Here is a 13,218-nt window from a genome sequence, read left to right on the forward strand (position 1 = left end):
TATTTTAGATCATAGGAGTGGAAAAGAGGAGTAAGTGAATGATAACAGTGTGTGTGTGTGTGTGTGTGTGTGTGTGTGTGTGTGTGTGTGTGTGTGTGTGTGTGTGTGTGTGTGTGTGTGTGTGTGTGTGTGTGTGTGTGTGTGTCTGTGTGTGTGTGTGTGTGTGTGTCTGTGTGTCTGTGTGTCTGTGTGTCAGCCGTTACACAGACCTTGTAGGTGTTCAGATAAGTTATCATCACTTCCTCCTTAGTCCCTAATATGGTCGGGACTGTCTGTGGTCCTGCAACATCTGGCTCGAGCGGCTCAGGGTGCTGCGTACATGACTAATTCTATGCTCTCTCTCTCTCTCTCTCCCTCTTTATCCTCTCCCCCCCCCCTCTCTCTTCATCCCTCTATCGCCCTCTTTCCCTCTCTCTCCCTTTCTCTCTCTCTCTCTCTCTCTCTCTCTCTCTCTCTCTCTCTCTCTCTCTCTCTCTCTCTCTCTCTCTCTCTCTCTCTCTCTCTCTCTCTCTCTCTCTCTCTCTCTCTCTCTCTCTCTCTCTCTCTCTCTCTCTCTCTCTCTCTCTCTCTCTCTCTCTCTCTCTCTCTCTCTCTCTCTCTCTCTCTCCAGGCTCAGTGAAGTCCGATGGGAAGCCAGTAGATAGGTCTAGGTTAGCCCTGACGAACTCAGGCCTGCAGCGCTCCTGCTCCGATGCCGGTAAAGACCACCGGAACGGCCCGGGTGCCGGTGAGCAGCGTAAGCCCCCCTCCGGCCTGGTCCGGCCCTCCACCGGGGGGAACTTCGGCTTCAAGAAGCCCACCACGGTCACCACCACCAACGGCACACACAACAATACCGGCACGGCTACCGTGATGAGCACCGTCGGCAGCTCCATCCCCACCGGCTCCGCCGCGAAGACGGCCAAAACGTCCGGTATCCCCGTTAAGCCGGGAGCAGGAGGCGGGGGGAGGAAACAGAGCCTGGACGTTTCCAACGGCGACCACAGCGGCTTCCTGTCGGCCAACGCCAGGAACTCGCTCCAGTACCGCTCGCTGCCCCGCCCGGCTAAGACCAGCACGCTGAGTCTGACCCGGCCCAGTTCGGCTCGCCCCGTCAGCACCACCATGGACACTCACCACACCGGCATGAGCGTCAAACCCCCCCACGGCTCCAGGCTCAAAGAGCCCGGCTCGGGGATCGGCTGCGGGGGGACGGGGCCGGGCAAGGCGCGGGGGATCCACAGCTCCTCCAGCCCCGGCGTCAACCAGACGGACCGGGAGAAGGAGAAGGAGAGGGCCAAGGCGCGAGTGGCGTCCGACTCGGAGTGCGGGGGAGGGGGTTCTCTGAAGGCCAGCCCCGCCCAGACCCCCTCGGAGAGCGGAGGGAAGCTCCAGGGACTGAAGCCCCCCAGCGGGTGCAAGGTCACCGACCTGCCCTCTCCCAACACACACAGGTAGGGTGAACAGGTGCTGCTGAACGCCAAACATACCAATATCAAACGCATCAAACTCCTGTTAGGCGTTGCCCTTCAAGGGAATTTGCTTTGCACAAAGAGAGCAACAAAAAAGCCCAATAGGCACAAATATGAACAATACAGTGTAACGGAGGTCCGTGAGTAATATCCACGATGGACCTCAAGTGTTGTGAAGTGTAGCGGTACTGCGAGTTGAACTCACTCCCCCTTAAAAGGCACACAGACACGTTACCAAGAAGTGAATTCACCTCTTGGTATAGCGGTCTGTGATGTCACTCGCGGTGCGGCCGACCCGGGTTCGAGACTCCCTCGGGGCTACAACAGCACAGACGAACAAGACATGAGCATAATAAATATGAACATCATAGAGAGCATCACACTGCATGACCCTCAACGGCACCAGGGTGCACGTGCTAAAAAAAGATATAATCAAAACTGGTTAAGCAGCTGAATGCTGCGCGGGACAAAGGACGTAATGCATCGTTTGGTTTTGGGCACGCAGGACCTCCGCCCTGAGGGTAAGAGTGCGTACTCAGACCATAGTGGGTGCAGTTGATCGGCTATGATCTTTTCTGCCAATTTCCTGGTGTACTGGTCTGACATGTTTGTAATATGGCACATTGCTTCACCAGTTATCTTACCTCCTAAATTGACCTCCCTATCTAATTTATTCTTATTCTGTACACATACTGTACTGCTCCGCCCCAGCACTGAATACAGAACGTCAGCACACTCTGGATGCAGGTCTTATAGAACAGTATCTGCAGAGTTCTGTCCACATAATCTCACTCACTCTAACTTCACTCATATCCGTTGAGGCTTAGAGGCCCAGCGTTTTGGATTCTTATTTAAAATCGTCCCCTTGTCCTCTCCTCAGGTTGTCTGGTATGCGTAGCCTGGGCAAGCCTCCCTCCATGGCCCACGTTGACAAGCTGAGCTCCAGCGGTCTGGAGGTGGGGATGGGGATCCAGGACCCCCTGCCTCCCAAGATCCCCCCCTACTCCAAGCTCCAGGACCTGGTCAGCTCGGCGGGGAGCGGTACCCCCAGCCCCTGCCTGACCCCGAGCCCGGCCCCCCTGCTCAACGTCAACTCATCGGCCTGCTTCGCGGGCCCCGGGATGGGGTTGGGACTCGGGCCCCGGCAGGTCTCCGCCCTGGGGATGGCGGGGAGCGTGGGAGGCGGAGGGACCACCACGCCGCTGCTCTACCCTCGCCTCTCTGGACTGCACCGCAGCATGGAGTCCCTGCCCCTCCAGATGAGCCTGGCCCCGGAGCTCCTGGAGAGAGAGGAGAGGGACAGCCTGGGGAGAGGCTACCCAGGCACAGAGCCCCGGGACAGGGAGAGACCGGAGGACAGAGGCCCCCCTGCCTGCTGGAGCTCTGGAAGTAGTAGAGCCTCCCTGACTCTCAACGACACGTACAGGTAGGTCTCCATTCTGGAAGAAACGTCCCATCATCACCCAGGCACATCTAGTACTACACACACACACACACACACACACACACACACACACACACACACACACACACACACACACACACACACACACACACAGGGTGTTGTTACCAGTATCTGATGCATCCTGAATACTGCCATGCAGTTCCCCCTGCTGGTGAGTTTGGGAACTGACGTGACTATCTCTATTGTTCAGACAAGGAGGGAGAGGTTAGGAGGGAGAGGGCGAGGCTGTCATATTTCATTGCCTTTCTAAAGATTAAACTGGACTTTGAAGAAGTCTTTATTCGTAGCACACATTGCAGTGTAGTCATGCAGCGACACACATAGGAAACACACACATGGAATCATTTTTTTGGGTTGCCGATGAAATTTTGTCTCTGCGCTTGAACCACCCCGTCACCCGGGAGCAGACATGGGTTGTGGTGTGAGGCCACACCCGGGGACCAATCCAAGTGCTACTATACATCTTCGTCAGGGACTCGACAGCGTTAGCGATCTGTTCTGCATGTTTTTCTATTGGGTTTATCTCTTTTTCTGGAGGGGAAACCCTTGCGAGCACGGGAAGAACATGCATGCAAACTCCACACAGAAAGGTCCGGGTACCTGGCAACCCGGCAACCTGGTCCCCAAGCGGGAATCGAACTCAGGACCTTCTTGCTGTGAGGCGACAGTGTTAACCACTACACCACCGTTTCATCTACCATTATGTGATCATCTCCCTTTATATAAATGTATCTTTTATTCATATAAAAACAGATCTATCTGAGACAGCGTTTTGAAGGGCAATCCCTTCATGGCTGGCATTTAATGACATGGTGCACTTGTCTGGCTAAAATTCACACCCACAATGAAAACGTTGTGTTCTAAACAAAGTGGAATAAATATTAGAATAAAATATGCTCTATTTGCTCTGTAAAATCCTTTCTCCTTCTGCTAAGAATTCATTGAAGCGATGTTTATTCATACAATACAATTCATACAATCCAGCCACTCAGATGTGTTTCAGATGCATATAGCCTAAATATATACGGGCGGAAAGTATACGTGGCGTCACGGTGGCGCAGTGGACCTGGGTTCAGTGGTTAGCACTGTTACCTCACAGCAAGAAGGTCCTGGGTTCAGTGGTTAGCACTGTCACCTCACAGCAAGAAGGTCCTGGGTTCAGTGGTTAGCACTGTTACCTCACAGCAAGAAGGTCCTGGGTTCAGTGGTTAGCACTGTTACCGCACAGCAAGAAGGTCCTGGGTTCGGTGGTTAGCACTGTCACCTCACAGCAAGAAGGTCCTGGGTTCAGTGGTTAGCACTGTCACCTCACAGCAAGAAGGTCCTGGGTTCAGTGGTTAGCACTGTCACCTCACAGCAAGAAGGTCCTGGGTTCAGTGGTTAGCACTGTCACCTCACAGCAAGAAGGTCCTGGGTTCAGTGGTTAGCACTGTCACCTCACAGCAAGAAGGTCCTGGGTTCAGTGGTTAGCACTGTTACCTCACAGCAAGAAGGTCCTGGGTTCAGTGGTTAGCACTGTCACCTCACAGCAAGAAGGTCCTGGGTTCAGTGGTTAGCTCTAAGGTCCTGGGTTCAGTGGTTAGCTCTAAGGTCCTGGGTTCAGTGGTTAGCTCTAAGGTCCTGGGTTCAGTGGTTAGCTCTAAGGTCCTGGGTTCAGTGGTTAGCTCTAAGGTCCTGGGTTCAGTGGTTAGCTCTAAGGTCCTGGGTTCAGTGGTTAGCTCTAAGGTCCTGGGTTCAGTGGTTAGCTCTAAGGTCCTGGGTCCAGTGGTTAGCTCTAAGGTCCTGGGTTCAGTGGTTAGCTCTAAGGTCCTGGGTTCAGTGGTTAGCTCTAAGGTCCTGGGTCCAGTGGTTAGCTCTAAGGTCCTGGGTCCAGTGGTTAGCTCTAAGGTCCTGGGTCCAGTGGTTAGCTCTAAGGTCCTGGGTTCAAGCCTTCTCCCCGCATTTGCATGGGTTTCCTCCGGCTTCTCCGGTTTCCTCCCAAACCATAAAAATACCTGGATGCTAGGTATATCCTGCCGTTGCCCTTGACCAAGGTACTGGCATTACAACTAAAGTTGGTCCCCCGGGCACTGCCCTGTGTGGCTGCCCAGTGCTCCTAAAATAGTTAGGGTGGGTCAAATGCAAAGAACAAATTTCCCCCAAGGGGTTTAATGAAGGTCCAGCTTAACTTATCATCCTGAAATCCAACTGACAATTCAAATCTCTATAAAGTTCAAAGGTCAAAGAGGTAAAAGATCATCCCTATAAATGTCAATTTCCTTCCATTTTCCTATCACTTTGCAGGTGTTTAAACATTATGACACGTCTTAACCTATGACCCTTAACCTCTGACCCTCACCCTTCCCCTCTGGATAATCGTGAGCAGACTATTCTTACATGGGATCATTTAGTGGGGGGCAGCAGTGGCCTAAAGGTTAGAGAAGCGGGTTTGTGACCGGAAGGTCGCCGGCTCGATCCCCCGGACCGGCAGGAAAAGTCTGGGCTGGGGAAGTGAATTAATAACTCTCTCCCATACCCTTAACACCAACCGCTGAAGTGCTCTTGAGCAAGGCACTTAACCCCCAACTGGAGTTGCTCAGTGGCCAATGGTGTCAGACTGTGGTTGTACTGGGCAGCTCCCAGGTGTGAATGGAACTGTGTGAATGTGAAGCAGGGCGTAACTGAAAAAGAGCATCCGTGCTCAGCGAACCTACAGTACCCTGGGTAGGTTTAAGTGTCTTTAAATGAACTCACAGTACATTATGTTACACTCACAGTACATTCTGTTACACTCACAGTACATTCTGTTACACTCACAGTAGATTCTGTTACACTCACAGTAGATTCTGTTACACTCACAGTACATTCTGTTACACTCACAGTAGATTCTGTTACACTCACAGTACATTCTGTTACATTCACAGTCGATTCTGTTGTACATTCTGTTACATTCACAGTGTCCCGTCCCCCCCCCTCCCAACCCCCTCCAATGTAAATTACCCAGTATGGTTGTCAATATCCCAATGTACCCAACCCCCCCCCCCACACAACCCCACCCAACCTCCTCCAATGTACAGTTTTTACGTCAAATGTATATACTCCCTTTTCTTGACTCTTTTTGTATCACAAACAGTACTGTATTTGCAAATCTGGTATGTCATAAATGTATAGATGTAGCAGTACTGTCTATCTGTATATCATGTATGTCATATATGTCCTGATGAATTGAAAATGGGGGACCCTGATGTAAACAAGACGAAAGTCTTTCTCTGGTCTGCATCCCCTTAACAATTGTGTGTATTGAGCTGTACTGTATTGTACCCATTCTGCAATCTGTTAATAAAGTTTTCAATCAATCAATCAATCAATCAAGATTCTGTTACACTCACAGTACATTCTGTTACACTCACAGTACATTATGTTACACTCACAGTAGATTCTGTTACACTCACAGTAGATTCTGTTACACTCACAGTAGATTCTGTTACACTCACAGTCATTATGTTACACTCACAGTCATTATGTTACACTCACAGACAGTACATTATGTTACACTCACAGTCATTCTGTTACACTCACAGTACATTCTGTTACACTCACAGTAGATTCTGTTACACTCACAGTCATTATGTTACACTCACAGACAGTACATTCTGTTACACTCACAGTCATTATGTTACACTCACAGTACACTATGTTGTAGCTTTGCACTGTACAGTCTGCCCTGGACACTCTGTCCTCTAAGTCAAGTACTATGATTGGAGTAAAAAGGAGTTTAAACACTAATTCACAGGGAAAATCACACAGGAAAACACGCATGGACACACACACACGCACATAGACACACACACACACACTCACACACGCATGCCATGCCGCAAAGGGCATTATTACGACAGGCCTATTATCAGTGCCCGGGTGACTGAAGTTATAATTACCAGCTGACTGTAGCCCTGTGTTTCTTTCTTCCCGTGGCTTTAATACCAACCTTCACTGCACTGTAATGTACTGTCCTCCTCCTCCACAGCTCCCACAGGGACAGAAACACACTGCCCAAGAAAGGCTTGAGGTAACCACACACACACACACACACACACACACACACACACACACACACACACACACACACACACACACACACACACACACACACACACACACACACACACACACACACACACACACACACACACACACACACACACACACATTTAGAATCTTTATTTATGTCCACATAAAGACAATGTTTAAAGGACACAATTATTATCAGTGCATTTGTACATTGTGGGTTATTCTGATACATTCGTGCCCACACACACACACACATACACACACACACACACACACACACACGGACACACACACACACACACACATGCACAGACACGCGCACAGACACACACACACACACACACACACATGCACAGACACGCATGCACAGACACACACACACACATGCACATGCACAGACACACATGCACACACACACACACACACGAGATGGACTGTCAGGCACGGACAGATTTTTGTGTGTGTGTGACCCATTCACTCCACATGTGTAGACATCCCGCGGACAGATTGCTGTGTGATTGACAGATTGTTTTAATCCCGCCCCAAGGGCTGTTTAAACATAGTAGCTGTCACTCAGCAATAATTTCCAGGAAGCCCCATGTTAATCCCCTAAAAAATGTGTCCCTGCGTCCAACGTGGTCTTTATCATTCAGCTCCCTAGAAGGGAGGCGTTGTTCCACCGTGGGCCTGTGAAGCCCATTCAGTCATGTGATTCTGTTAGCTGTACAAATAACTCGACTTGACTTGACTTGACTATGGGACAGGTCTATATGTTTACATCTGAACTAGACCACAGCACCTGATTTTTAACATGTAGAATTTGTGCTGTCAAACGTTATCTGTACCTCACTGTGGTGTATCTCCGATCGTATCGTGTGAAAGTAGAATTCTTGTTAATGAATGTATTCAATATAGAGTAGTGAGTAATAGTCGGTGTGAAAATAACAATCTCTATCTCTTTACTTTATTATTATATATATATTTTCCCCCATGTGCTCTTGTTTACTTTTGTACACAGTATTCCAGCCATGCTGTGTAGTGCTGCTGAAGGGACAATTGGACTTAATTAATTAATTAACATTAATACTATTACTCACTACAACACTTGTTGCGGTCGACGCCGGTCCACACAGGTCAAAGACTGTACATAAAGACTGCACAGGTCATAGACTGCACAGGTAAAATACTGTGCATAAAGACTGCACAGGTAAAATACTGTAGATAAAGACTGCACCGGTCAAAGACTGTACATAAAGACTGCACAGGTCAAAGACTGTACATAAAGACTGCACAGCTCAAATACTGTACATAAAGACTGCACAGGTAAAATACTGTAGATAAAGACTGCACAGGTCAAAGACTGTACATAAAGACTGCACAGGTCAAAGACTGTAGATAAAGACTGCACAGGTCAAAGACTGTAGATAAAGACTGCACAGGTCAAAGACTGTAGATAAAGACTGCACAGGTAAAATACTGTAGATAAAGACTGCACAGGTAAAATACTGTAGATAAAGACTGCACAGGTCAAAGACTGTAGATAAAGACTGCACAGGTCAAAGACTGTACATAAAGACTGCACAGCTCAAAGACTGTACATAAAGACTGCACAGGTCAAATACTGTACATAAAGACTGCACAGGTCAAAGACTGTACATAAAGACTGCACAGGTCAAAGACTGTACATAAAGACTGCACAGCTCAAAGACTGTACATAAAGACTGCACAGGTCAAAGACTGTACATAAAGACTGCACAGGTCAAAGACTGTACATAAAGACTGCACAGGTCAAAGACTGTACATAAAGACTGCACAGCTCAAAGACTGTACATAAAGACTGCACAGCTCAAAGACTGTACATAAAGACTGCACAGGTCAAAGACTGTACATAAAGACTGCACAGGCTGCAGGAAGTGTGAGACATGTTTACAGGATGTAGCCAAGAAGGAGTTACTGTGTTCTAGTGACATAAATCACCATGAAGCCACTCTTGACTATGTACTATGCTACTACATCTGTACTACTACCTACTATGCTATTATGTCTATTGTCTATACTACTATGCACTCTGTAGCACTCACGTTCGTTTGACAAACAACCCTTAGCCCCCAGAGGGAGGTGTTGAGATAAGATGAGATATTTCTTTATTGATCCCCTCTTGCCGACTCGTTGTACACAGCTTGTAAGTTGCTTTGGGTAAAGTGTTGGCTTAAGTGACGTAGGACGTAAAGAGTTCTTGACGGCGTCCTCCTCCTCTCAGTTTCAGCGGGGTGCCCCAGGGCGAGGCGGACGGCAAGGAGAGAGGAGAGAGGAGACACTCTCACACCATCCTCAGTATGGCCGACTCCTTGACTCCTCCTCTGCTCGCCTCTCCCACCTCCCTGCCCCGCTCCACTAAGACCAACATGGGTGGGTATCCACACACACACACACACACGCACGCACATACACACACACACATGATAACGTTAGCACACATACAGTCATAAACATTGCAAACACAGTCAGACAGGTACACATGCACTCAGTTGACAACCAGGTTGAAGCGTACAACACAATTAGGCAGATGGGTTCAGTTAAATTGAACCATTATTAATCCCCTTGGAGAAATTCGTCCTCTACATTTGACCCGTCCTACTATTAAGGAGCAGTGGGCAGCCACACATAGTGTGGTGCGCCCGGGGACTAACTCCAGCTGTAATGCCAGTGCCTTGGTCAAGGGCAGTGACAGGAGTGTTATATACCCAGCATGCGTGTATCTTGGTGTGGGAGGAAACCCAGAGAACAAGCACTTCTTGTTGCTTCTACTGACCTTGTAACACACACACACACACACACACACATTTGAAATAGTGCATAATAGATTCGATTAGATTCAGATTTATACAGTCATCATTATACAGTACAGTACAATGAAACATAGGTTTCTGGGTTTAGGGTATATGAGATGAGATGAGAGATGAGATATTTATAGGCAATGGAGTTCAGAGTTCAGAGTTTATATGGCATGGGGGGGGGGGGGGCTCTGTCATGGTACAGAGTTCAGGGAGATGACAGCATGTAGCCTGTAGCGTCTCCCAGAGGGGAGGAGGGCAAACAGTCCGTGATTGGGATGAGAGGTGCCCAATGCTGCATGCCTTCCTCAAACACCATTTTTAATGAATAGACTCAATTGCAGGGAGTGATGTACCAGTGATGCGTTGGGGCGGTTTTCACCACCTATAATAGATTAACTAATTCAGTGGATAATTAACTTTTTCACATACACACACACACATACACACACACACACACACACACACACACACAGATATATATACACATATATCCAAAGTAGCTTCACAGTATATTCCATCTGCAGAAGAATCTCTTCAAGAATGTATGTGAATATGACAGTCAGAGAAAGCGCGGATTAGGGCTTTAAACTAAAGTGCTGAAATAAGGCACGTTTATCAGAATTTTTGCCACGAGAGCGATCGTAACCCTCCCCCTCGCCTCCTTCGCTCGCAGTGGCTCCCGGTCCCATCGGCGGCCCTCCCAGGATGACTCGGTCCAACAGCATCCCCACCCAGGACGCCTCGCTGGAGCTGTACGGGGCCTCCCCGCTGGGCAGCACCATGTCGCTGGCCGAGCGCCCCCGCAGCATGGGAATGGTTCGCTCCGGATCCTTCAGGGACAGGGAGACCACCAACGACGAGGGTGAGACCACTGTACTGTAATGGGGGGGGGGGGGGGGGGGGGCATGTGTTTTTCTGTCACATTCCGCCTTGCCGTGCGATTTTGCTCCTTTCTAATTCCTTCTTTGATTTCGTTCCACCCCCAGTTCACGGCTCGATTCTCTCTCTGGCGTCCAACGCCTCGTCCACCTACTCCTCGGTGAGTGGGACTGGCGTAATGGGGAATCAGGTAGCTACACTGTGTGTTTACATGTTTGTGTGTGTGTGTGTGTGCGTGTGTGTGTGCGTGTGTGTGTGTGTGTGTGTGTGGTGTAAGATAGCGTGTGTTGATTCCTCTCTCTCCTCTTGTTCCCCTGCCTGACACTGAGCAAGTCTCTCTCCCTTGCTCTGCCTATAGTGCCTCACTAGAAATGTCCCTTCCTCTCTCCTCTCCTCCTCTCCTTTCATCTCCTCCCTCTACTCTATTCTATCTCACTCTATCTATCTTTCACCCCCCCCCCCCCTTGCTTCCCAAGGCTGAGGAAAGGATTCAGGGCGAGGTAAGTGCGGTCTCCCCTCGCTCTTTCTCTCTCGCCCCCCTCGTCCCTGTTACATTTGTCCCCCCGTCATCCGCCACGCTCATCGTCTGTTGTAGAACCAGTGGTTTGTCATCCATTCCATGAACAACGACCCTCTTCTTCGCTCGCCGCTGTCGGCCATTTTCAGGTGCAGGGGAGTCTTGAAAACTCTATTTTCAGTATCTCACCACTCTCTCTCCCCCCTCCCTCCCCCCTCCTCTCCCCCATCCCTCCCTCCTCCTCTCCCCCCACCCTCCCCCTTCCTCTCCCTCCTCCTCTCCCCCTCCCTCCCTCCTCCTCTCCCCCCACCCTCCCCCTTCCTCTCCCTCCTCCTCTCCCCCCTCCCTCCCTCCCCCCTCCTCTCCCCCATCCCTCCCTCCTCCTCTCCCCCCACCCTCCCCCTTCCTCTCCCCCCTCCTCTCCCCCCTCCCTCCCTCCTCTTCTCCCCCATCCCTCCCTCCTCCTCTCCCCCCTCCCTCCCTCCTCTTCTCCCCCCTCCCTCCCTCCTCCTCTCCCCCCTCCCTCCCTCCTCTTCTCCCCCCTCCCTCCCTCCTCCTCTCCCCCATCCCTCCCTCCTCCTCTCCCCCACCCTCCCCCTTCCTCTCCCCCCTCCTCTCCCCCCTCCTCTCCCCCTCCCTCCCTCCTCCTCTCCCCCCTCCCTCCCTCCTCTTCTCCCCCCTCCCTCCCTCCTCCTCTCCCCCCTCCCTCCTCCTCTCCCCACAGCAAATACGTAAACTGAGGAGGGAGCTGGAGTCGTCTCAAGAGAAGGTGGCCAACCTGACGACACAGCTATCTGCTAACGTATGTACTAGGTTTACTACACAGTTATCTGGTCTATACTGCACAGTTATCTGGTCTATACTACACAGTTATCTGGTCTATACTGCACAGTTATCTGGTCTATACTACAGTTATCTGGTCTATACTACACAGTTATCTGGTCTATACTGCACAGTTATCTGGTCTATACTACACAGTTATCTGGTCTATACTACAGTTATCTGGTCTATACTACACAGTTATCTGGTCTATACTACAGTTATCTGGTCTATACTACACAGTTATCTGGTCTATACTACAGTTATCTGGTCTATACTACACAGTTATCTGGTCTATACTACAGTTATCTGGTCTATACTGCACAGTTATCTGGTCTATACTGCACAGTTATCTGGTCTATACTACACTATACTACACAGTTATCTGGTCTATACTGCACAGTTATCTGGTCTATACTGCACAGTTATCTGGTCTATACTGCACAGTTATCTGGTCTATACTGCACAGTTATCTGGTCTATACTACACAGTTATCTGGTCTATACTGATCCCCCCTTGAATGGCCCTTCTAAGGTTTCTCTCCTCCACACTGCCTGTGGAGCTTTTTTCCCTATTGTTAGGTTTTAGTGAGTTTTTCCTTACCTTCGCGTGGGGTATGTCTGGGAGTGCTTGCATTCTTTAATTTATTTGCATTCATCTAAAAATGTTTGGACCTTATGGTGTTCTTGTTCTGTTCTTGACTTATTGTTATGTTTTCTTCTTGACTTGTTTAAAGAAGACGTGTACGGCCCATGGGGACATTAACGTGTGTTGTCGGGCCCTATAAATAAATTTGATTTGATTTGATTTGATTTATACTACAGTTATCTGGTCTATACTACACAGTTATCTGGTCTATACTACAGTTATCTGGTCTATACTACACAGTTATCTGGTCTATACTACACAGTTATCTGGTCTATACTACACAGTTATCTGGTCTATACTACACAGCTATCTGCTAACTTATGTACTAGGTTTAATACACAGTTATCTGCTAAAGTATATACTAGGTCTACTACACAGTTATCTGCTAACGTATGTACTACTAGCCACAGCTCAGTAAGATAGCGACAGTTCCAGCACTGTTGCCAGATACCTTGCATGCCAACAAAGCTTTTATCTCTCGTGAGTTTGCTTTATGGTTTCTAGTAGCTGTGTTCTGTACACACAGCCTCCCAGGGATTATTAATGCACCTG

At 49.2% G+C, this 13,218-nt stretch overlaps 1 protein-coding gene across 1 annotated transcript in view; it reads left to right on the plus strand.

Moving 5' to 3' along the window:
* The window catches only part of nav1a (neuron navigator 1a), a gene marked incomplete at its 5' end in the record, with an annotated part of 52,871 nt that overhangs the window by 10,491 nt on the left and 29,162 nt on the right, over nt 1–13,218 (plus strand). Inside the window, 7 exons of the mRNA XM_084333523.1 lie at nt 611–1,433; nt 2,332–2,877; nt 6,923–6,964; nt 9,227–9,375; nt 10,477–10,665; nt 10,790–10,872; nt 11,924–12,001. Of these exons, the coding sequence (XP_084189649.1) occupies nt 611–1,433; nt 2,332–2,877; nt 6,923–6,964; nt 9,227–9,375; nt 10,477–10,665; nt 10,790–10,872; nt 11,924–12,001 (1,910 nt within the window). The remainder of the gene's footprint in view (nt 1–610; nt 1,434–2,331; nt 2,878–6,922; nt 6,965–9,226; nt 9,376–10,476; nt 10,666–10,789; nt 10,873–11,923; nt 12,002–13,218) is intronic.

The sequence above is a fragment of the Notolepis coatsorum genome (assembly GCF_963971535.1).
Source record: "Notolepis coatsorum genome assembly, chromosome: 17".
Lineage (NCBI taxonomy): Eukaryota > Metazoa > Chordata > Actinopteri > Aulopiformes > Paralepididae > Notolepis > Notolepis coatsorum.